The following is a 22,798-nucleotide window of genomic DNA, read 5'->3' as shown; positions in this document are numbered from 1 at the left end:
AATCATCGGCTCGGTTGCTGTATCGCACACTGTATGTGTTCCCTCGCATTCTCTTGTCTCCTTTCTTCTCTCCCTCTCGTTCGCTTCGTTGGATTTGTCTCTCGATCGTTGTCGATTCCCCCGTTCCCATCGGTGATGTTCGATGCGGTGCGCCGTGGGAATGGAAGAGATCCATCGAGCAGTGAAAACCCGTCGACTCGAGATCCATCCCACTAGGTCCACGTTGATCACTGGCTAATATTTCCTCTGACGACAGTACGAACCAAATAAACAGAAAAGAAAAAAACTAAGAAAATCTTGATCAAAATGTCCGCCGAAGTTGCGACCACCCCCGCCGCTGACAACAATGTCAACGGCACCCCCGAGGTCACCGCTGCTGCTGCGGCCGCCCCCAGCGGCGAGGCCTCCGGCGTCGAGACCCCTTCTCAGCCCCACTCGGCGTCCCTGTACGTCGGTGAGCTCGACCCCTCCGTGACCGAGGCCATGCTGTACGAGCTCTTCTCGTCCATCGGCCAGGTTGCCTCCATCCGTGTCTGCCGTGACGCCGTCACCAGACGCTCCCTGGGCTACGCCTACGTCAACTACAACAACACCGCCGACGGCGAGCGCGCCCTCGAGGATCTGAACTACACCCTCATCAAGGGCAAGCCCTGCCGCATCATGTGGTCCCAGCGTGACCCCGCCCTGCGCAAGACCGGCCAGGGTAACGTCTTCATCAAGAACCTGGACAACGCCATCGACAACAAGGCCCTCCACGACACCTTCGCCGCCTTCGGCAACATCCTGAGCTGCAAGGTCGCCCAGGACGAGTTCGCCAACTCCAAGGGCTACGGTTTCGTCCACTACGAGACCGCCGAGGCCGCCAACAACGCCATCAAGCACGTCAACGGCATGCTGCTCAACGACAAGAAGGTCTTCGTCGGCCACCACATCTCCAAGAAGGACCGCCAGAGCAAGTTCGAGGAGATGAAGGCCAACTTCACCAACGTCTACGTCAAGAACGTCGACCCCGAGGTGACCGACGACGAGTTCCGCGTCGCCTTCGAGAAGTTCGGTGACATCACCTCGGCCACCCTGAGCCGCGACCAGGATGGCAAGAGCCGTGGCTTCGGCTTCGTCAACTACTCGACCCACGAGAGCGCGCAGGCCGCCGTCGACGAGATGAACGAGAAGGATCTGCGGAACCAGAAGCTCTACGTCGGCCGTGCCCAGAAGAAGCACGAGCGTGAGGAGGAGCTGCGCAAGCAGTACGAGGCCGCCCGCATGGAGAAGGCCTCCAAGTACCAGGGTGTCAACCTGTACGTGAAGAACCTCACCGACGACGTCGATGACGAGAAGCTGCGCGAGCTTTTCGTTCCCTACGGCACCATCACCTCCGCCAAGGTCATGCGCGACACCAACGCCGAGGGCGAGGAGTCCGCCGAGTCCTCGGACAAGGAGAAGGAATCCAACAAGGAGAACGAGAAGAAGGAGCCCGCCGAGGCCGAGAAGCCCGCCGAGGAGAAGCCCGCCGAGAAGGCTGAAGATGCCGAGGAGAAGCCCGCCGAGGGTGAGGAGCAGGAGTCCAAGAAGGGTGATAAGAAGGGTCTGGGCAAGAGCAAGGGCTTTGGCTTCGTCTGCTTCAGCAGCCCCGATGAGGCCTCCAAGGCCGTCACCGAGATGAACCAGCGCATGGTCAACGGCAAGCCCCTCTACGTCGCCCTCGCCCAGCGCAAGGATGTCCGCCGCAGCCAGCTCGAGGCCAGCATCCAGGCTCGCAACACCATCCGCCAGCAGCAGGCTGCCGCCGCCGCCGGCATGCCCCAGCCGGTATGTCCTCCCCCTTTTATTTTCCTATTTCCCTATTGTCTTGTTTGTCAACATGACTAACATCTATCCAGTACATGCAGCCCGCCGTCTTCTACGGACCTGGTCAGCAGGGCTTCATCCCCGCTGGTGGCCAGCGTGGTGGCATGGCTTTCCCTCCCCAGCCCGGTATGATGATGGGTATCCCTGGTGGACGTCCCGGTCAGTACCCCGGTCCTTTCCCTGGCCAGCAGGGTGGACGCGGCATGGGCCCCGGCCAGCAGCTGCCCCCCAACTTCCCCCAGGGCATGCCCATGGGTCCCGGTGGCATCCCTAACGGCATGGGCTACCCCCAGATGGGTGTGCAGTTCGGTCGCGGTGCCGGTGGCCGTGGTCAGGTTCCCGGTATGCCCATGGGTCAGGGTATGCGTGGTGGCCCCAACTTCGGCCAGGGTCGCGGTGGTATGCCCCCCCAGATGGGTCGTCCCCAGGGTGGTCGCGGACAGAACGCCGGTCAGCCCGCCGCGGGTCGTCCGGAGGAGGCCGCCGCCGCCGCCACCAGCAGCCAGAACATCGCTGCTATGCCCGCCCCTCAGCAGAAGCAGATGCTGGGTGAGGCCCTCTATCCCAAGATCCAGTCTCAGCAGCCTGAGTTGGCAGGCAAGATCACTGGTATGCTTTTGGAGATGGATAACGCTGAGCTGCTTGGCCTGTAAGTTCTTATACTTCCTTCTTATAATCTATCGCTTGGATCATGCTAATATTTTATAGTCTTGATGATGATGAGGCTCTCCGCGCCAAGGTCGACGAGGCCCTCAGCGTTTATGACGAGTACATGAAGAACAAGGGTGATGGTGAAGCGACGGCCGAGGCCAAGCCCAAGGAGGCTGCCAAGGAAGCTTCCACGGAGGAGAACAAGTCGTAGATTCTATCTCAACCTGTGATGAAAAGTAGTTCGGCGTCTGCCGTTCTGCCTCCTCGGGAGATATTTCTGACTCACCGATCGCTTTTTTGATGATGACCTACCCTTGCTCGAATTAACGATGATTTTCTTACCTTTATTTTATTCCCTTTTTTTATCTTCCATCTCCATTTCATTATCTTTTTTCTTTTTTTTTTTTACTTTTTTTTTTTTCCGTTACCTTCTCTCCTGATCCTGATATCCCTCGGTTTCCAAAAGTTCTTTGTTTGTGGTATCACCAGTTCGTATTGAGTGATCTTACGAGCTCTGTCTGACTGTGTATGTGCACAGCATGGGCCATGCAGATTCCAGCCAGTACAGACGGCGACACCACTCGAACGAATCGATCGATCGCTTGAATGGAAGAAGGGGGGAAATTGCAGAGTCAAATGGGATCGGAGATTCAAAAGTTGTTCGGATGTCACGGGTTTTTCTTTTTTCCATTTTCTTCCTTTTTCATGCTATGTTCACGTTACGAGAAGGAGGAAGTTATGAAGTCTCCCCCCCTTCTATCTTCATATCCTACGCCTATCCTCATCCCCATCCCCATCCCTATCCTCTCCTCTCCTATCCTATCCTATCTCCTCCTCTACCCTCGTATCCTGTACCTTGCTTGAGACGAGTGTAATATAGACTTATGACTTCCTCACGGATTGATCTGTATTCTCGTATATTGTAGATCATCACTATCTATAGTGGGACATATACTATAGTATCTCGTGTAGACGCGGACTTGCCACATCAACAAACAGGGTTGAAGAGTTGACTCTGGGCTAGTCAGTGAGTCAGTTAATCCGTAGTGTCAATTGGCTATTGAAAGCCCTGATTTGATTTCAGCGGGGGATATCATATTGAACAGGCACCTTCCACAAATGAACTGATATTACCCACCGTAGCAGTAGTGGGCGGCTCTTAATCTGAAGGTGAATGTCTACATATGGTAGTCATGGGTGGGCAATTAATTGTATGGATTGGTTGGTTGGTTGGGGCGGCTGTTTCATTATCCGGTGGTTGGTGGGGATTTAGCCCTATACTACATGCATCCATCCGTGATTATATGGGGGGATGGCCCCGAGGGGAGGATCTGCTGTACAGATAGATTTGTAGGGTATGTTGAATTCGAATTGATGGTGGTGTATGTTGCAATGAATATAGATTGGCGTACTTGAAGCTCTATTGTTATGATGTTTGTAGTTGAGTGGTGGTTCCTTTTTTTTAGTGATATAGTATTGCGTCTTTATCGCTTCAGTACTGAAGGTAAATAATCATTCATAATCTATGGTATATACAAGTTACATGCAATCATTCTACATCAACTTCAAGTCATCAGCAACCACAAATGGCGCCAACGTCTTACTCCGAATCTCCTCAACGGTAACCCCCTCCGCATGCTCCGCCAGCGTCAGCCCATCCGTCGGATGAACCTCAAACACCGCCAGATCGGTAATAATCTTCCAGACGCAGCGCGGCCCCGTCAGCGGGAACGTACACTCGGGCAGAATCTTCGAATTGCCCTTCTTATCAGTGTGTTCCATGGTGACGACCACGCGGGTCTTCTCGGGGTTAGCCACGAGATCCATCGCGCCGCCGACGCCCTTGACCTTTCCAGGCAGCATAAAGTTCGCGAGGTCGCCGTACTGGCTGACCTGCAGCGCGCCCAGCATGGTCAGGTCGATGCGGCCTGCGCGGATCATGCCGAAGCTCTCGTGGGAGCCGAACACCGAGGCGCCGCTGTTGAGCGTGACGGTCTCCTTGCCGGGGTTGATCAGGTCGGGGTCGGCCTCCTCAGCAGAGGAAGGGTAGCCGCCTAGCCCGAGGATGCCATTCTCAGCCTGCAAGATAACCTCCACGCCCTCAGGCAGATACGACGGCGCAATCAGCGGCATCCCAATACCCAGGTTCACATACATGCCGTCGCGGAACTCCTTAGCAGCGCGCTTCACGATCCGCTCACGCCTAGCCGTCACCTCCGAGTCCCCGCCCTTGAGCATTTCCTCGGGATCGCGCGCAATCGTCAACTTCTCAATCTGCGCGCCGCCCTCGCTCTGAATAACCTTGTTCACGTAGATCCCCTGCAGATGAATATCCTCAGGGGCAAGCTCGCCGACGTCAACGATATGGTCCGCTTCCACGACGGTGTACTTTGCGTTCTTGGCCATCGCTTCGTTGAAGTTGTTCATTGCTTTGCGGAAGGTGCAGTTGCCGAGCTTGTCGGCTTTGTGCACTTTGACGAGCGCGTAGTCGCCGAAGATGGATTCTTCGAGGAGGTAGTTCTTTCCGTTGAATTGGCGTGTCTCTTTGGGCTGGGATGTTTCGGCGACGCTGCCGTCTTTGTTGTATCTGATGGGGAGGGCACCGGTTTGGACTACTTCATTAGTATGATATTATACATATTATTTAGGGGGGTAAAAAAAAAAGAGTGAATACCAATCGTCCCATAAGCAGCAGGGGTATAAAAAGCAGGAACACCAGCAGCGCCCGCAGCACACTTCTCGGCGATCGAGCCCTGAGGCGTCAACTCGAGCGCGAGCTCACCACTCAGATACATTTTCTCAAACACCTTATTCTCGCCGATAAACGACGCAATCATCTTCGAGATGCGGCCCGTTTCAAGCAGCTGACCTAGTCCCTTACCCGGCATGCCGGCGTTGTTGGACACGACGGTTAGGTCGGTGATATCGGGACGATCGCGCACGGCGTTGATGAGCGTGTTGGGGACGCCGGAGAAGCCGAAGCCGCCGCAGAGGACGGTCGACGAGCCCTTCATCTCTTGGATTGCTTCGGGCGCGGAGGCGCATATTTTGTTGATGGCGCGCTGGGAGGCGGTTATTGAGAAGGTCCGTCGCCAGAGCGGACGGACCGCTTTGGGGAGGGTGGGTCTGGCCATTTTGTTCAATCTGTTAATTGAACATTGACTGGAGAGAGGCAAGAAGGAAAGAAGGGAAGAGGAGAGGAGAGAGAAAGATGTATTATATTATCCATGTTAAATCTCACCGACAAAGCGATTATCCGGGCCCTGCGAGTCGTGAATGCCGCCTTTCGATGCCGAGGACGGGCCCGATATCGGGTATGAGATCTCGGGAATTGGTTATGCCAATTTACACTGAACGCTTTATCATGTCGATTCATTCTATACCTTGATATGTTCGAGAGGTATAGATCAAAATATTGTAGTCTATGTTCAGACTAGCACTGCAAATCGAACCCCAACGATCACGGTGGGGCGACTAGTTCTCCACTTTTACTAGTATGCCATGACTGTATATCGAGATAGGGTTATTGAAAAGAATTATCATTCGGCTACAGAAGATATCATGATATTTTTGACCTTCCCAAGTAATCCTTATTCAGTGCAACATACTGTGCAGTATAATGTAACTGGTATATCCAGTAGATAGTTCCCATACTTCCAATTATCCCATGTCGCCGGCATTGAGGACTGGTTGTGCACGAGGGGCCCGTTGCAGCCTCGCAGGGGCCACGCTGGGAAGGAAAAGTTGAGCGTTATCTAGGAGTATCGAAAACCCTTTGCTGGTGGCAGGTAGTGGTGGCGTTAGCGAGGGCCGGATGTTTCTTCTTGACATGGATTTTAGGGAGCTTCTGGACAAGTCAGTACCGGTCTATGGGAGCTAGATTGTTGGAATGTATGAGATGGATTGCAAAGAGATGGCATACTCATAAACGAACGGTTTATGGCACACATCGCAGTTGAAAGTTTCCCCACTGTCTATAACATCCAGTGTCAAAGGTCAGTAGACGCTACACAGGAGGAAGAAGGAAAAAGACTAACGGGTCCGTTCATTGAAGGTGATTCTTTTTCCCGAAGACACGACCACAGTTCCTACATCTGAAGTCCATGATGGAGTAGAAGCTGGGGTACTCAGCACAGAGAGTCGGCTTTTGTGAATGACTATACCCGGTTTATACGGTTCATACCGATGTCAATCATATGAGACCGTCTTTGCAAAAGAGTGCAATATAGCATGGATGCCGGGGAGATCAGTCAGTTCAAGCTACCCCCTGCCGTTTGATGTAGTGGCTAAGATTGGATATACTCAGCAAATAAATTCTCATCTGCTATACTATGTCAGTAGAAGGATCCCTGAGAAAGGAAAGAACGGATGAGACTTGTTGGCGTCGCCAGTGCACACGGCCTACCCTTCACTGACACCTTCTGCTACTGCTATGAAGCACATATCGAACCTGAGGACAATCACATTGAGTACATTCCATAGTTATCAACCAACAGACCTGCCTCAAATCAGACGAAATGCCCTCCTCTGGCCTCGTGCTCACCGGCGGCCAAAGGCAACCCGATCACACGGCACAGCTCAGGAATCGTCTCTGGAAGAACGTGGCCAGCAGCACACTTGACAATATCTTTTGCATTCCTTTGGCACAAAAGCCGGGTGACTATGACGAAGTTCCACTACAGGGCACACAATACAAAGTAGATGATGAATGCCGGCGAAAGCTCCAGGCTGCCCTTGGAGAACCATGCGGCGCCTTCCCTCCGACGGACGTCCTAAACCAAGGGTTGGATCTGTTCATTCGCCAGTTTCACCCTGCAGTACCCTTTATCCATCTTCCGACATTTTCGGCGAAGGATGCCCCCCCGCTGCTCCTGTACACAATGTGTCTCACTGGCATGGTCGTGCTGGGGACCAAAGAGGCCCTCAACTTCGTCCGTATGAGTTATTTGGTACGTGTCAGTCCTGGTTCGATGGAACGAAAGCTGATCGATTTAGCCCTTCTTGAGCCGAATCAAGGCTGAATTGGACAAATGCTCTGCCTCTGCTGGTAATGACAGCACACCGGGCACCTTGTCAATCTTTGCAACCGCCTTTCTTCTCTTGAATATGGTGGTTTTTACAAAAGTAACCCTCTCTCTCTCTCTCTTTCTCCTTTTTTTTTTTTAGTTTCAATTTTGTAGCAAGCAAGAAAGTAAACTTGACATAAACAGGAATATATCGAGAAAAGCACAATGCTTTGGGTTGATTTGATCTCGGTATGTGGCCCACTCCTACTGCCTCGCCCTAGCCAACTAACATACCCGTAGATCGCACAATATCATGGCCTTTTTGCTTCCATCGATGGTCAAATACTCAATATGAATCTGTGGAAAACAATCCAGGACCGCGATGCCAGATGGAAGGCCTGGGGCAGAGTCGAATCTGTAAAGCGGTCAGTTGGCAACCTCGTCAGTCAAAGGTTTCTAATTCTGATCTGTCCAGCATGATCGTCGGTCTCTTGTTGCTAGACTCCTGGTACTCGTGGCATTTGTGTCGGACGCCCATCATCACGCCTGGGTCCGTTCAGTTCATTCCTCCGTACAATCAAATTCTATTCATGGCCGACACCTCTGCGGAGTGGGAGCTCATCGATGGCGGAAACAACCTTCTGCTGCCAATCGTGCTGACTCCGTTGGAGAGCATCAAGGTTCCCTTGTTAAGCAACCCAGTAGACGGCATCTGCATGTACGGGGTATTGGCCATGATACAGCTCCGGCAGTCGGAGGCCTACCATCGCTTACTGCTCAACCGTGCCAGCCAGCCTTTTATTCCATGTTACGTATTCGCGACAGACGGCCGCGCGCGATGTTTGCTATCGCTGCAGATCCAAATTGCTCACCAGTACAGTGACGTCCTGGAGCAGTTAAATCCCAACGTCACGATCATGTGGCACACCATGTGCATGTCCCTCACGGCCGATCTACAGCTCTTCATTCGGGCTTCTGAAAGAGACGTGCCCACTCCCGTGCGTAAGACCTCCCTCAGACAGATCAAAGAATGGTCGCAAACACCGGCAGCCCGACGGGCCTGTTTGCACGCGGCGCACATCTACAAAGCCATCCACAAAGCTATCGCGAACGACGTGGGCCCCAAACACCTGCTGTTTCACTCGGAATCTTCTTTCTTCATCGCGGCGCTGGTATTGGCGCTCTACAAGCTCACTGTGCCCGAGCCCAGGGCTCCGCCAGCCGGCAGCACATCTATCGAACTGTTGAACGATCTTCGGTGGCCGACCCTGGGCACGGAGTGCTTTGTTAGCATTGTAAACCCCGAGCCGTCGGACAATCTGGCAATCAACTTCATCCGCAACAGTGGCACGGTGTCCATGGGCGGCGTGCCTCTCCCGAGCGGCAGCCTGTCGGCACGACACATTTTGAGAATGTATGAGAGACTTTTCGAAAAGTCAGCGAAGTGGAACGTGGGGAATCTTTTGCGCGGGCTTCGTCTTTTCCATGATGATCTGTTTGGTACTGAGTTATTATCTTGGGATACGGGTGCGATCGACTAGAATCATGTCTATTTGTAGTCCCAAGGGTCTTTACGAGAGCCAATTATTTATACTGGGATATCAGAAGCTGGTCTTTGGACGAGAGAGATCCCTATTGGCGTTTTTAGAATTGTTTCCCTCGTTTTCACAGGCTGTACCCTGGCTATCAGACACTGGACATTATATTCATATACGTCATTACTCTTGATCAATACACATACAGACACTGCTAGTGATCTGGTAGAACCATCACTATTCTCGTCAAGGACTCAGAATGCCAGAGATGTTCCTTCCAGAGTGTCTAAGCTCGGCGGTACATTCTTCAAAGCGATATCTCATCTCATCACAGTCCATTACACGAAAAGAACAGGTTGGAAGCACTAATGTCATCAAGAAGGGGAATCAACCCCTCTTGATCTTTATACTTCACCTGTCTATATATCACGTGACGTGTCTGTATGTCATCCTGACGAAGCAACTCGCAATGGATGAAAAGTATCGCATATTCCCAGCCTATAAAGGACCAGCCAGATCAATTGGGTTTGATCATCAAACGCATCGTCAAGCCCATCATTGAGCTTAATTGTAGAACCTACATACCATGCCCGTCCTTATCAGTCGGAATCGGCGCCGACCCCGGCCGATCGTCGCCCACGAGCCGAGCTTATCTTAGTTGTCCTCCTTCACTACCAGGGTAGTTTAGTTCTACCTACACCTACCTAGCACTTTTGTTTTTCTCGGCGAGGCAATGACCGTCTTTATTCCCCGATAAAGAACATTGCATGAACTATGGCCGCCCGTCCGTGTCTTTCCTTTTCCCGGCGTCTGCGTGTCGCCGCGCGACCCCGCTGGTTCTCGTGTGCGCGACCTGTTCAGGCGGATGTTACGCATGCGGTATTTCCCCCTTCTTCTTCTTCTTTTAGAAATGGAAGAGATAAATGCTAATGAGAGAAGGTTGTTGGCGCAGGTGTGGTCGGACTTGCGGTGGCGCGACAGCTGGCTGCACGGGAGGGCACGTCGACTATTCTCCTGGAGAGACACGATGCCCCGGGGACGGAGACGAGTAGTCGCAATTCGGAGGTGTGTACTTAACTAGGGGGAAGAAGAAGAAGAAGAAGAAGAAGAAGATACATGCTAATCTCCTCTAGGTCATCCACGCCGGCCTATACTACGGACGCGACTCGCTAAAAACAACCCTCTGCATCCGCGGCAAAGAAATGATGTACGACCTCTGCGCCCGCCAAAACATCCCGCACATCAACACCAAAAAGTGGATCGTCGCACAGACGGAAGAACAATGGGCAGCCGCACAGCGGGTCCACGCGCACGCACAAGACATCGGGGTTCCAACGCGGCTCGTCGGCCGCGAAGAGGCGCAACACCGCGAGCCCGACGTGCAGGCGCTAGCGGGCATCGTGGAGAGCCCTACGACAGGCATCGTGGACAGCCACTCGCTGATGACATATCTACAAGGGGACTTCGAAGACCGGGGCGGCGACTGCGCGTTCCTGACGCGGGTGACGGACATTGAGGCGCTGAACGGCGGTCGCGACGGGTACCGCATCACGGCGCAGTCGGGCAGCGGGGGTGGCGAGACGACGTCTATTGTAGCGGAGACACTCATCAACAGTGCGGGCAACTTCGCCTGCGCTATCAATAACATGGTGCTGCCGGATGACCGCCACCGCACGCCGTACTACGCCAAGGGCACGTACTTCTCGTACGCGGCGTCGCGGCCCAAGACTTCCGTGCTGGTCTACCCTGCTACGTTACCGGGCCACGGCGGCCTCGGCACGCATCTTACGCTGGACATGGGCGGGCGTCTCCGGTTTGGTCCTGACGTGGAGTGGGTGGACAGTGCGGATGACCTCACTCCCAGCCCCGACCGTCTGCAGCAGGCGCTGGGGGAGATCCGCGCCTACCTGCCGGGCATTGACACCGATGCTATCGCGCTGGACTACTGCGGGATTCGGCCTAAGCTTGGCCGTGGGGGGGCTGTGAACACCGGGACGGGGTTCCAAGATTTTATCATCCAGGAGGAGGATGGGTTTCCGGGGTTTGTCAATCTGTTGGGGATTGAGAGTCCGGGGTTGACGAGTTCGTTGGCGATTGCTGAGCGGGTGGAGGGGATACTTTATGGAAGTAGATAGCCTCAGTATATCGATGTACATAAATCATACATTACTGTATTTACCTATCTTTTGCCTAGCTATATTGACTAGATGCACTAGATACTACCTAGGTAAATGCCTACGAGTAATGAACCACCAATGAAAAACAAATACAATAGATTAAAGAAAAAGAAAGATCCAGATCGCTGAGCTAAGAAGAGTGGAAGCACACAATTGGTAACCAAGAAGACGATTCGCCTCTGACATCACGACCTCACTGAATAAAAGCTCTCCTCGTCTACTATAATCGATGCTTATTTCTGATACACTTCCTTGTCTTTGTGTTAGTTAGTGGAAGAGTGTTCATGTCTGTCGTTCTTGTCCCGTCTTATTCCTACAGGTAGTTTACTCTCGTTGTACATCTATACGTCTACCTTTCTTCTCTATATCATTCTCGTTCACTCTATATCTACATTCTACCTATACATGGGTACTCCTTACTCCTTATTCCTTACTAAAAGGTAAAAGCAACAACAGCAATTCAAACGAAATAAACAATCCACAATAATAAATCAACAAAAATGCATAACCCAATCAAACAACAACCCCACTACAGCCCCTACACCAAACACCCTCACCACCACAACCACAACCACAACCAACACCAGCACACCAAAACCAACAACAAAACCACCCACTCCTCCAACAAATCCACCTACAACAGATGCTGGGACTGGCTCCTAACAGGCGGCAACACACACTACGCCCGCAACCGCGCAACATTCACCACCTACCGGCGCGCGCCCTGCAAAATCGCCCACAAGCGCGTCCTCGGCATCGGCACCGTCGAGCTCACCGTCCAGCGCTCCCCCGACGATCCACGCCCGCACAAGCTCACCCTCCACGACGTACTGCACATGCCTAGCGCGCGGTGCAACGGGCTCAGCGTGGACAAGTACCGCGAGGAGCACCCCGGGGAGGATCTGCGGGAGGTTATGATGGGTAGTGGTGGGGGACAGGAGATGATGCAGGCTGTGGGTGGGGGAGAGGAGGAGGCGCTGTGGTTTGCGGATGAGTATTGTGGGTGTTTGAGGGTTGTGGTTTGGGGGGATCCTCAGGGAGAGAGCTTTCTGAGGGGTCCCGAGGATGGGAGGCTTTATGGGGTTTCGGTTATTGCGGGGGAGAGGGAGATGCAGGTTTTGAGGGAGAGGGTTGCTGTTAGGGGGTATTAACTTTCTATCTATTGATTTATATGGGAATCATTTGGTTGCTCATTGTTGAAAACTTGGTTTGAGCGGTTGGTTGGTTTGGATAGAGGTTAATGAGGTGTTTATTGGGTTCTTGGGGATGAATTATATAGCTACTATCGTTGAGGATAGCTTGAGTATGAAAGTATATCCTATCTATGGAAAAGGCATACCACTCAGCTACAAAAGATATGACTTTTGCGCTTCGTAAGTAATCTTAGTTTGCACTGTTCATGATCAAGTATCGGATCGGAACAGTGCAAACTAAGTGCAACTTGGTTCTGACCGAGGCATCATCACACATTTCCTTATTTAGTTCCACAGATATTAAAGATCTCACTAGCTTCGTGAGATTCTTGGTCACCAGTCTGCAACTGTAAAGCCTAGCGTAGTAAACAAATACCAACCTGATGGGTCTGGACGACTTCCACATGCACAGACAAGTGGGATCTTCGAATGGACAAGTTCCGTGATTTCGACCAGCTTAATCTAGTCAGGAGCCTCATCTAGTTTTTCAGGATAGGATCCTCAATACTCAGGAGTAGACGGAGGATAGAAGATGAAGGTCCAGGTCATATATTCAATGATGATATTCACGGTAACTGTGATACTCGCGGGCTCGGAAATTGAGGCCAGACGTCTAGCGGGACATTATCACTAGGCCATAAAAGATACCATGACACTGTGGTTTGTAAATAGCCCTATCTTAGTGCGAATGTATTTAGTCGTAGCCACCGTCTTCGGCTCTTCGCTTCTTTGGGTTTCTTGTCCTGTGTAGCCAGCTTGTTCAAATCACATTGAACAGCTATAAGTCATGTCAATCTGCGGATTTCACCCCCTTTGTGGAGATCCACGAGTAGAAGAAGACAGCGATATGTCGAGAGACACGGCAGGAAATACAAGGTAGGGTACATGGAGAATGAGTTTGTGGAAGAAAGGAAATTAGGGGGGTAGGAAAGAGGCAGAGTAATCTCTAGCTTTGGCTTTAGCGAAAGAGCAAGGGCAAAGCATTGCCTTGTCAAATATCGGCCACTGCACCAAAATACCGCATCGGTATTTGATCAAGCGTGGTATGGCTGATATCTCAGTATAGGGTGACTGCCCCCTTCCGTACAATCCCCGTCCAAGTAAAACCAATCTGGGTTCTCGTAGTGGTCTATAACCGCGTCCAGTTTTCGTATCAATCAATTTCCTTCTTCAAAAGGAGCGACCTATCGAGAGCTCACCCGCCTCAGACTTCCTAAATGCAACGTTGTAATGCTGGGCACGAGGCTTGCTAGCTCTAGTAAAATGTCGCCGGTATCCTCTTCTCTCTTAGCGGTGAGACCAGCACAAGGACATAATCTCGTCTTTTCGGGACGATATTATGCGTCTTAGCAGGGGACGGTAACAACTGCAACGGTTCCCCTCGGTTTGTTCCACGGGTTATATCTGTTGTGGCAAAGAATACCACTCGGCTACAAAAGATATCTAGACACTCCTGAGCTCTGTGGATCCTCTTATATAGCCAATCTTATATTGCGACATCTGTGGAGTGGCAGTGGAAAGAAACAACGCAGAACGCAGCGTACACAGTGGGGAGATGTCGAGCCAGCTCTGTGGGGGGAGTTTCCCGGTCAATAGTATCGATGAGCCATGTAACCTTATATCTGGGATAGGTTTCCATCATCTAGCTCCTTCTTCCAGTTGTCTCTGGAACACCGCGTGATGATCGTCGATTCTCACAGCCTCTATCTCTTTTTGTTGGTCTGTACTAGCAAGGTATCAGGATTCTTTACCTGGTGGCAGTGGTGTCGCCGGCTGAATATCTCATGTACGTACCTGGGTACGTTGCTTCTCGGGTGGAATTAGCAGTATGTCATGGATAGAGTCAGGATGACAGGAGACGTTTGGGTGTTTCTCTCTTGTTCCGGCTGTGAAAGGAAAGGTATAGCTTTGTCATTTTTATTACCAAATAGTGTCATGATCAGTAGGTTATGCCTTTGTAGAAGTAGTGTATTAGACAGGCGAGAAGTTCGTGGAAGAAGCATATTGAATGATAGACAGGGACGTCGAACAGTTAATGGTGAAAATAGGGTTACTATACCTAAATATAAAGGATGAGGAATGATAGTAAGACTAAGAGATATCACAATGACAGGTATGATCATTTTGCAGAACCCAGGCTTTGGAATAGTTATCTACAGGATCAGATATAGAGTGATGGCAATACAGAGTCAGTCACTATGAAGCATGTCACTATGAGATGCCAATGAAACAACTGTTGTAGGCATTCCAGGGAAGGACTGTTGATATTCATGACAGTCCTACATGGACTAGGGCATGATAACCCCTGACCCATGTCATTAGCTCCTTGATTAATTACTGAGTGAATATCTTCATATCAAGTGTGAATGCCTTCCCTAGCCAATTCGGTGATTACTTGTACATAGGATAGGAATACACAAACAGAAACCCCATATAATGATTGTCCATATGTGCAGTATACATCCCACTGTACATAATTGTTGCTCTATTACGAGATTATAATATATCCCAATGTCATCCAGTCTATGTACACCAGATCTCGGCGACAGCTTCCGAAATCTACCGCTTCCCTACTCCCTTGAGCATCTCCTCCAAATGCTGTCATCGTTAGTATGCGTCAACTGCCTGGAATACACATGACATACCTGCTTCTGCTCCGTAGCCAACTTCCCTTGGGTATCCTGCGGTGGTCAGCATCATTTGGGGGCAAGGATCAGACGGTCGGGAACATACACTAATGATGGCCAAAATCAACGAGTAATTATTAGAGAGAAACCGCTCCCGTCGCTTGGCGTCGCCGCCAATACGACTCAATTTCGCTAGCAGACTGTCGAATTCGGCCGTCAGCCGGCTGAGGCTGTTCGATACTGGCTCGTCGTCGCCGGCTTCGCTGCTCAGCGCCAGGATCCCGTGCAGGAGCTGGCCGAACCGCTGGGTTAGGAAGTGCGGCGCCGATGACCGGTTCAGGTCGTCGCCTCCCGCTAGAGACAGCGCCGCCACGGCACTGCGGCCCGTGTTCGTCCCCACCCGCTTCAGCGACTCGCAGTGGTTGTCCATGAGCACCTGGAAGCGCGGCCACAGCTGCATGTTCACGCCGTTGATGTACGAGTCGGCTACGGGGACTTTTCGCCGCTGCAGCTCGAATGCTGCCTGTTGGTTGAGTCGCACGCAGATGAGCACACCCAGCGAGTCGTTGGTGTTCTCGATCAGTCGCTTCGACTGTTCCTGGCCCAGGGTGAAGACGGGGTTGAAAACCTCCGTAGCCTTGCGGGAGATCTGGTGGAATGACAGCGTCGAGAACATCTCTGTCATGAACGAGTATTCTGCCGACACGTTGTCCAGAAGTGCGAGGTTGAAATTCCGGAAGGGCACTTCGATGCCGTGGAATGAGGCGTCCTCTTCGGCCAGATAGGACGACATCGCCATGTGGTTCCCTGTGTGAAGGATGTCGACTCTCCGTCCCAGGGAGAAGGGATCGTGCGCAGCGCCTGCGCGGCCACCAGGTGCGAGGTTTCCTGGAATTGTTAGTCTTTGGAAACCATCACAAAAGTGACACACGAACCTGATTTGTGAGCAGATGGATCTCCGCCGAGAACATCATTTCGATCGCTCGGGTATACTTTGACCTTCTCCAGGGCTTGTAGGTAGCGAGAAAAGTGAGTCAGATAGTACCAACGCATTGTGTTGATGTAGGCCTGTGTAATCTCCCCGGCCAGCGTCGGGTGGGCTCGTGAAAGATAGCTGTACAGATCCTTGAACCTGACCAGGCGCTGTTGCTGGATGATCTGGGCGTTGATGTTCGGTGACCTCAATGCTCGGATTTGAGAAACAAGGTAGTCCCGGATCCTCTCCACAGCCTATAGTCTTGGTCAGCCATGCCACATAGAGTAGCCTTGAAGTGACGAACCTTCTTCTTGACCTCCGTCAGCAGCGGTAGGACGTCTTCAATGGCTTTGCTACTGTTGGAGCTGGAGACCTTGGCTTCGATGCTCGTCGTCCGTGCTTCGAACTCGTTCAGCGCCTTGACCCAGTTGTCGTCGATGGGCCCCTCCGCGATCTGTCGAACCGCCTTGGGCGAGATGCTGATCTCCTCCACGGCGGGTCCCAACAGCTGCTCGACGTGGCGTCGGTTATCCAGCATGCCATTCAACTGGATAGAACGGGCCTGGAGAGACTCAATTTCCGCCGACACGGCTCCCAATTCGCTCTGAAAGTCCGACAGATACATCTCGACGGACTTGGATACTTCGTCGCATCCGGTGATGGCCGTGTGGAGTTCCTGGAATTTGTCTCGTTCCTGCTCGAACTGCTGGAGTGTCTGCGTCCCGACGTCGCTATTCATAATCTTTCTAGGCGTCTCCTCCTGCGCCGCGAATTCCTCCAAGCTCAAGCCCCCAAAGTCGATGTCCTTGACCAGCCGCGACGGCCTCTCATCGGACAAGTCATCTTTCTCAGCTTCCACCCTCTGCTTCCCCAGAATGGAATCCAGCACCTGAAGGGGATCGGCCACGTCCGACGGACGGGACTTTGCAGCGCCGTGTTTCAGCGTCGATCCATCGTTGGCACGGGGCAGTGCGGGGAGGGACGTGTTCGAGTCGTTGGGGTTCAGGAGAACCGAAAGAGACGATCCTTGGCGGCTCGATCCGGAGCGATTGTTCTGCGCATACGGGGAGGGACGCGAAGACGGCCGTCGAGGGAGGGGTAGAGGGGAATTGCTGCGGCTGTCGACCTGAGGACTCGAGGGACTCGAATGGCCGGAGATGCGGTCAAGCCACATGGTGGGAACTCATGGAGGGGAGATAGACGAGGAGGGTGGGCGTAGGGGTCAGCGCGGAAGGATGGGGACGAATAGTGGGTGGTCAATAAAGAGCAAGCATCAATAGTCTCTAAGAAGAAAAGACAATGATCGTGGATTATTGACGCATGAGATAGTCGGGGGAGTCGATAAGAGTGAACTGAACACTTACTACGTAAGCCTCAGGCACGATGATAGATGTCCCAAAGCGGTTAGCCTGGTTACCTATCTGGGTCTAACCCTGTTCAGACTAGCGTCTTCTGATTAGTAAGGAACTGAGTCAGCTGACCAGTGCGGGTGCAAACCGACCGAGGCTAGTCCCAAAACAGCCTAGTGTCCTCGAGGTAACCCCGCCACAACAAAATTGCCCTCTTTTTTTTTTTTTTTGGTACAATTTTTTTTGGCGGCGGCCATTGGAAGAAACCGATTATTTCTTCTCTAAGCCTTGTCGATTTTTCTCTCGTTCTCCCCTCCTCTCTCCCCTCTCTTAAACCTCCTCCTTCTCCTCCATCTTCTCCTTGGATCTTGTTCCATCTCTCCTCACTCTTTCCCTTTCGAATTCTTTTTAATTTTTTTTTTCGTTTTTTACAAAACAATCCTTCGTCATGGCTGATCACGTATGTATAAATCCTCCATCCCACTATATCTTCCCTCTCGCATTTTCTGCGTGCACTCTGTTGGGTGCTTCCGGCCCCGCATCTTGAGATCCCCTCCGACCTACTCACACATCGGATCTCTGTTCATCTACGCATCTATTCTTCCCTCATGTGTCGCTGCATGGGGTTATATTCTTCGTCATGATGGCTAATTTGGTTGTTCGGTTTAGGGTGAGACCTTCGAGTCCGCGGACGCTGGTGCTTCCACCACCTTCCCCATGCAGTGCTCTGCTCTGAGGAAGAACGGTCACGTTGTCATCAAGGGACGTCCCTGCAAGATCGTCGACATGTCCACCTCCAAGACTGGCAAGCACGGTCACGCCAAGGTCCACTTGGTCGCTCTGGACATCTTCACCGCCAAGAAGTACGAAGATCTGTCTCCCTCCACCCACAACATGGACGTCCCCAACGTCTACCGTAAGGAGTACCAGCTGGTGAGTCGTCTCCCCTCCGCCTGAATCGGAGATTCGAACGTCTCGGTTGACTGATCGCTCTTAGCTGGATATCACCGATGACGACTTCCTGTCCCTCATGGATGAGGCCGGCAACACCAAGGACGACGTCAAGCTCCCCGAGGATGACGTTGGAGACAGAATCTCCAAGATGTTCCGTGATGACGAGAAGGACTGCAGTAAGTTCTCATGGGTTTCTCCGTACCTATCGGTTCACATCGCTCACCATATACAGACGTCATCGTCCTCACTGCTATGGGTGAGGAGCGTGCCATGGATGTCAAGGAAGCCCCCAAGGGCAACTAAACGGCTAGAACCATGAGCCATTTCCTTATCCGTTAGCCCTTTCGTGTTTTCATGGCCGACCTGCTATTTCCCTCCCCGTTAGCTTTGAGTGGATAGTGCGCGACATTTTGGGTGAATCACCTGGTCGTATCTTGTCCGTCCGTATTGCCTTGGATGTACGCTGAGCCTGCGGAAAGAGTTGAGGAGTTAGCGGCACGAAGCGTGTTTACTTTGTTGCCCGAGAAGTGGATCTAAGTTCTTCACTCTCACGATAACTTGACGAATGAACCCAAAAAGAAACAACAAACACACAGAGAGTACCTAATCTAGTAAACCTCACTGGTTGACGCATGACCTGATGTAAAGCGTTTCTACTGTATTTCTTGTAGAATCTCCGCTAGACACGATGATAGCTGCAGCCGTAGAATGGCCTCGTTTTGCTATGTATAATTGGACGATCGGAAAGTGTGCAGATTGATCCATGCGATAGATCATATTTAAGGGTGCATGCATACATCCAAGAGAGTCGCGTGCATTGGAAAACCAGCATGCCAAGACGTGTCGAGGGTGAGTAAAAATAAAATAAAGTGTACCATAAAAAAAAGTAGAAGAGCCGACAACATCGATCTCTCTGCCATCTACCCGCGCGTTGCGAGGATTCATTCCCCAAACTCTTCGCCTCCCGATCTCCTCCATGACTCCCATTAGACAATGAACTATAGCTGCCCGGGATGGAAGCCAAATCCCGAGGAGTTTGCGGGCAGGAAGGGTGCCGCGAAACTCGATACTTCATCGAGAATGGCCTCTGGTACTGTCGGCGAGGTCACCAACAGGAGGTAAGTCTTCGCCGCTCCTCATCGCCTGCTGGATCAGCGACTCACCGGTCTGAATGACAGGGCATGCAAGTTGGAGAGGATGCGGATGATTTTGGCACACAGGGCAAAGTGACTCGTCTAAAGAAGCCTGTGAGGGAGAAGCCTCCTAAGAGTATGTATATATATCGTTGTCTTGCGGTGCTGTGGGCGCAGTGGTCGTCGAATTTTACGCATTCCGATTCTAACACAAGGCAGCATACAAGGGGAAACATGCGTATCTTCTGTTTCTCCACATCTATCAGTTGATTCTCTGGAAGCAATGCCACGCCTTGGTCCAAGGCCGAGGCTTTCCAGCTAAATTGGAGGTGTGTCCAGTCTATATATATTTCCACCTCCATCCGTTCTCTCTCGCTCAATCGGGAACTGCGGAAGTTCGCAAGAAGCTGACAAAGCAATATCCAGAATATCGTCCGCGATCTATGGGCGCTCCGTTTGGAGACCCTTTCGGACAAAATCAATACTTTCTCGGAGAAAGATGAGCCGGAGTTTTTCAGCAGCTCCCAGCCGGCGGCGGCGACAGAGGCGGAGAAGCACACCGAGGCTCCCAAAATTGGGTCGAAGTACCTCCAATGGCCGCGTCTTATCGATAGCATCACTCTGTGCTATCTGGCGGCTTTGCTGATGAGGATCCCCATTAGCATTGCAGATTTTCACAGGTGAGTTTGCTGTATCCGTGGTCCGGATACCACTTGCATTGTCTGACTGCATCAAGGATGCTCATGCGGGGGGAGGTCCCGTATCTGAGGATTATATTGGCGATTCCCCGGGAGATGAGGGACAGATTGCCCCAAGAGTATCTTTCGCTTCTTGAGACTACTGTAAGGATGCGCCGCTCAATCTACAGGTTTGGCCTTTTCTAATGAGTTGGCAGAGGTTGCCCAAAGCGGAACATCTTCACAAAGCCGCTCTGGACCTTTCCGTGTGGTACAGACACCAGTTCGGGATGGAGTTCCCTGGGCTGAACCTGCCCCCTCTTTTATATCGCTATATAAAGCGGCTTACGGTACCCAGTATGGCACGACCTAATCAATATCTTCCCTGAGCTAAGCTGACATCCTCCAGTTGAGATCTATACGGCAGTGCACAGATTAAATACCATTACAAGGTTCCCGTTTGCCTTTCCCGAGCGAGTCACCGGCAGAGTCACGGCCCTGCATCTACCAGAAGTGCAACTAGCCACACTGATTGTCATATCGACCAAGCTATTCTTCCCCCTCGACGACATCAAACGATATCCCCAGTCGACGCGGGAGCCCAGCTCCCAGGTTGTCAACTGGGAACTGTGGGCGCAGGTTCAGAGGCACTTCGATGCCCGAGAGACGTCAGGAGGACGCATTGGAAAGGGCAAAGAGGTCCTCGTAAACGACAATGACGTGTTCAACATGTCACCGGCCCAGTTAGATGAGTATATGGATTGGTACGAGAGCTCCTGGCTGGACGTTAGCCGCGGTACGAGATATCCCGAAGCTTATCATGTTCCTCTGCCGTGGACAGCAGCACTGACTCACTCCTTTAGGAAACTCAAATTTCCTAGCAGATCTCTTCCCCCTCGGTCGGATGCGTGGGAAGTCCAGACCGCCGAGTCAGGCCGAGCCTGCTGAAATCCACGACGACGAGGACGAAGCAATAGAATCGATGGTCCAAACAGTCTCCAGCCAGCTAAAACCACGCAGAGCCATCAGGGCCCCGGACACCGATGTACTCCGTCCCGGCGCAGAGTACCAGCGGTATCGTCTGGACTCGGATCTCTCCGACGAGGCCGAACCGTTCTATGAGACCGTTGCTAAAGTCACGGGAATATCCCTGTCGACCCTTGTACGGGTCGTTCATCAGACTGAGTCGAAAATCTCTCGATGGGTAGATGATCAAAGACGGGAAAGCAACTTTATGGAGTCGTCGGATGCGTGGCTGGAGGGAGATGATCCGGCTGATGAGCAAAGCTTGCCTGAGTTGGATGATGAATCTTGAGTCGTACCGGGCTATAGTATATGATCTTATATGATGTCGTTTGCCTATTAGACCTAGCTTCTTGACGGAGCTCATCTTATATAACTCACTACTTTACTACCTTTCATGCCCATCATGAAAATAATCGTTTTATTTTATTTTTATATTTGTTTTTGTATTGAAATAAACGAGAAGCAGCAATGCGAAGGCACCAATAGCCAACCCATGATGCTCAACATCCTGCCACCAAGAAACCTCTTGAAGCCTGGACCAAGCCATTAGAGAGAATAACCAATCTTGCTACGGCTTCCGAATATTATCTAGTGTACTCATACAAAATAACCTCTTAATGTCCTGTAGTTGTTGATTCGATTTTCAGTATCTTCAAACCGATCGAATCACATCAGTATTGTCTTGAGAAAAGGGTATGCAGCATTCCAAGTATTTATGTTTTCACCCCACATAGGATGCTATTTGCCACCGACATTTCAACAAGAAGCCCGGGTAGCTCAATTGGTCAGAGCGTGCGGCTTTTACGGTGTAACAACATCTCAAGCAAACCGCAAGGCTGGGGGTTCGAGACCCCCTTCGGGCGACTTCTTTTTTGTTTTTTCTTTCTTTACCCCTCGATCATCCTTTTACATTCCACCCACCACTTACCTTCTTGTTTACTCTTTTATTGGAAGTTTCAAATTAATATCGCCTGAAAATTTTACAACGAGGGATTCTTTCATGAAAGCCATGGGGCTCCTTGACATGTTGATTAGGTAGGATGATGGTACACATCCTACGGCGCTCTGCCAGTGCAACACTTCCACTACCAATTGCCTTACAGCTCTATCAACCTATGTTGATACCAAGAAAGAAACAGCAACTAATTGAGACCATTTTCCAAAGAAGCGTTACTGTCTTGCATTGCCAACGTCACTCTACACCTTCAGTCCGGGTCTCTGATCATGATAACACCAGCCGATTGGCAGTCGAGTTGATAAGGGCCCAGTTCAACTACTTGCAGGCAGTAAGTGCCTCGATATAAACATATCGACCCCACTGAATACAAGACTCTACGTGGTTGGTCAGTAAACAAGTCGACGATGAAACCTCCAATTTCCAATAAAGCTTCCTACGCGCTTCATTTTCCAATGCTACATACACCACAGCCCAGTCAGGCACGCAGTGCATACCCGCTCGATAGATCATCCCAGACAAGGCGATCGCCACTACAGGCGCGCCGAAAAGCATCGGAAAATCTGTCATCTGTGCTAGTATTAGGTGGCGCTAGCGTATCATGAGTCGCGTTTGCGACAAGCGCTGGTCGCAGGTACCGGAGCCCTTCAAAGGCTAGAGAGTTGTATAAGAAGACTTCTACCATGCTGAC

The 22,798-nt window shown here is 51.5% G+C and overlaps 8 protein-coding genes and 1 non-coding gene across 9 annotated transcripts; 7 read left to right on the top strand and 2 right to left on the bottom strand.

Annotated features, from left to right (window-relative positions):
- Positions 1–306: 306 nt before the first annotated feature.
- On the top strand, positions 307–2,710 carry pab1 (polyadenylate-binding protein; the record flags this gene model as incomplete). The annotated part of the gene is made up of 3 exons (XM_024835960.1): positions 307–1,809; positions 1,881–2,497; positions 2,557–2,710. 3 exons carry the CDS (start codon positions 307–309, stop codon positions 2,708–2,710), a joined length of 2,274 nt encoding a protein of 757 aa, XP_024692927.1.
- Positions 2,711–4,011: 1,301 nt separating this feature from the next.
- On the bottom strand, positions 4,012–5,633 carry P168DRAFT_304631 (3-oxoacid CoA-transferase; the record flags this gene model as incomplete). Its single annotated transcript, XM_024838862.1, has 3 exons — positions 4,012–4,022; positions 4,104–5,111; positions 5,174–5,633. 3 exons carry the CDS (start codon positions 5,631–5,633, stop codon positions 4,012–4,014), a joined length of 1,479 nt encoding a protein of 492 aa, XP_024692926.1.
- A 1,383-nt stretch (positions 5,634–7,016) lies between these two features.
- Positions 7,017–9,524, top strand: P168DRAFT_343780 (fungal specific transcription factor domain-containing protein; the record flags this gene model as incomplete). Its single annotated transcript, XM_024841835.1, has 5 exons — positions 7,017–7,448; positions 7,495–7,623; positions 7,710–7,754; positions 7,806–7,930; positions 7,981–9,524. 5 exons carry the CDS (start codon positions 7,017–7,019, stop codon positions 9,044–9,046), a joined length of 1,797 nt encoding a protein of 598 aa, XP_024692925.1. The 3' UTR covers positions 9,047–9,524.
- Positions 9,525–9,599: 75 nt separating this feature from the next.
- P168DRAFT_253345 (NAD(P)/FAD-dependent oxidoreductase) lies at positions 9,600–11,220 on the top strand. The gene is made up of 3 exons (XM_024834373.1): positions 9,600–9,919; positions 9,980–10,105; positions 10,174–11,220. Exons 1-3 carry the CDS (start codon positions 9,815–9,817, stop codon positions 11,173–11,175), a joined length of 1,233 nt encoding a protein of 410 aa, XP_024692924.1. The 5' UTR covers positions 9,600–9,814; the 3' UTR covers positions 11,176–11,220.
- A 208-nt stretch (positions 11,221–11,428) lies between these two features.
- Positions 11,429–12,552, top strand: P168DRAFT_290413 (uncharacterized protein). Its single transcript, XM_024837203.1, has one exon. It carries the CDS (start codon positions 11,718–11,720, stop codon positions 12,366–12,368), a length of 651 nt encoding a protein of 216 aa, XP_024692923.1. The 5' UTR covers positions 11,429–11,717; the 3' UTR covers positions 12,369–12,552.
- A 2,293-nt stretch (positions 12,553–14,845) lies between these two features.
- Positions 14,846–17,338, bottom strand: P168DRAFT_269186 (putative GARP complex subunit (Sac2)). Its single transcript, XM_024835122.1, has 5 exons — positions 16,318–17,338; positions 15,973–16,267; positions 15,144–15,925; positions 15,056–15,091; positions 14,846–15,008 (listed from the first exon to the last, which is right to left on the bottom strand). Exons 1-5 carry the CDS (start codon positions 17,185–17,187, stop codon positions 14,970–14,972), a joined length of 2,022 nt encoding a protein of 673 aa, XP_024692922.1. The 5' UTR covers positions 17,188–17,338; the 3' UTR covers positions 14,846–14,969.
- Positions 17,339–17,774: 436 nt separating this feature from the next.
- On the top strand, positions 17,775–18,938 carry P168DRAFT_290410 (Eukaryotic translation initiation factor eIF-5A). The gene is made up of 4 exons (XM_024837202.1): positions 17,775–17,822; positions 18,032–18,295; positions 18,360–18,492; positions 18,549–18,938. The coding sequence occupies exons 1-4, from the start codon at positions 17,811–17,813 to the stop codon at positions 18,617–18,619; spliced, it is 480 nt and encodes a 159-aa protein (XP_024692921.1). The 5' UTR covers positions 17,775–17,810; the 3' UTR covers positions 18,620–18,938.
- A 321-nt stretch (positions 18,939–19,259) lies between these two features.
- Positions 19,260–21,548, top strand: P168DRAFT_253335 (TFIIB-type zinc finger domain-containing protein). Its single transcript, XM_024834372.1, has 8 exons — positions 19,260–19,434; positions 19,495–19,585; positions 19,669–19,778; positions 19,876–20,129; positions 20,186–20,291; positions 20,345–20,483; positions 20,536–20,922; positions 20,990–21,548. Exons 1-8 carry the CDS (start codon positions 19,330–19,332, stop codon positions 21,439–21,441), a joined length of 1,644 nt encoding a protein of 547 aa, XP_024692920.1. The 5' UTR covers positions 19,260–19,329; the 3' UTR covers positions 21,442–21,548.
- Positions 21,549–21,918: 370 nt separating this feature from the next.
- P168DRAFT_t99 lies at positions 21,919–22,015 on the top strand. Its single transcript has one exon. It is a non-coding gene; the product is annotated as a tRNA-Lys (tRNA).
- The last annotated feature ends 783 nt before the right edge of the window (positions 22,016–22,798 follow it).

The sequence above is a fragment of the Aspergillus campestris genome (genome assembly GCF_002847485.1).
Source record: "Aspergillus campestris IBT 28561 chromosome Unknown P168scaffold_6, whole genome shotgun sequence".
NCBI lineage: Eukaryota > Fungi > Ascomycota > Eurotiomycetes > Eurotiales > Aspergillaceae > Aspergillus > Aspergillus campestris.
This window is presented reverse-complemented; position numbering and strand designations above follow the sequence as displayed.

Coding starts and splice junctions, on each gene's coding strand:
- P168DRAFT_253335 (XM_024834372.1), top strand. CDS start 19,330: ATGGAAGCCAAATCCCGAGGAGTTTGCGGGCAGGAAGGGTGCCGCGAA. Junction 20,130..20,185: donor AGCATTGCAGATTTTCACAG/GTGAGTTTGCTG, acceptor GACTGCATCAAG/GATGCTCATGCGGGGGGAGG. Junction 20,923..20,989: donor CTGGCTGGACGTTAGCCGCG/GTACGAGATATC, acceptor TCACTCCTTTAG/GAAACTCAAATTTCCTAGCA.
- P168DRAFT_290413 (XM_024837203.1), top strand. CDS start 11,718: ATGCATAACCCAATCAAACAACAACCCCACTACAGCCCCTACACCAAA.
- P168DRAFT_253345 (XM_024834373.1), top strand. CDS start 9,815: ATGGCCGCCCGTCCGTGTCTTTCCTTTTCCCGGCGTCTGCGTGTCGCC. Junction 9,920..9,979: donor AGGCGGATGTTACGCATGCG/GTATTTCCCCCT, acceptor TAATGAGAGAAG/GTTGTTGGCGCAGGTGTGGT. Junction 10,106..10,173: donor CGAGTAGTCGCAATTCGGAG/GTGTGTACTTAA, acceptor AATCTCCTCTAG/GTCATCCACGCCGGCCTATA.
- P168DRAFT_290410 (XM_024837202.1), top strand. Junction 18,296..18,359: donor ACCGTAAGGAGTACCAGCTG/GTGAGTCGTCTC, acceptor GATCGCTCTTAG/CTGGATATCACCGATGACGA. Junction 18,493..18,548: donor TGATGACGAGAAGGACTGCA/GTAAGTTCTCAT, acceptor CACCATATACAG/ACGTCATCGTCCTCACTGCT.
- P168DRAFT_269186 (XM_024835122.1), bottom strand. CDS start 17,187: ATGTGGCTTGACCGCATCTCCGGCCATTCGAGTCCCTCGAGTCCTCAG. Junction 15,926..15,972: donor TCCATCTGCTCACAAATCAG/GTTCGTGTGTCA, acceptor TAACAATTCCAG/GAAACCTCGCACCTGGTGGC. Junction 15,092..15,143: donor TGATTTTGGCCATCATTAGT/GTATGTTCCCGA, acceptor TGACCACCGCAG/GATACCCAAGGGAAGTTGGC.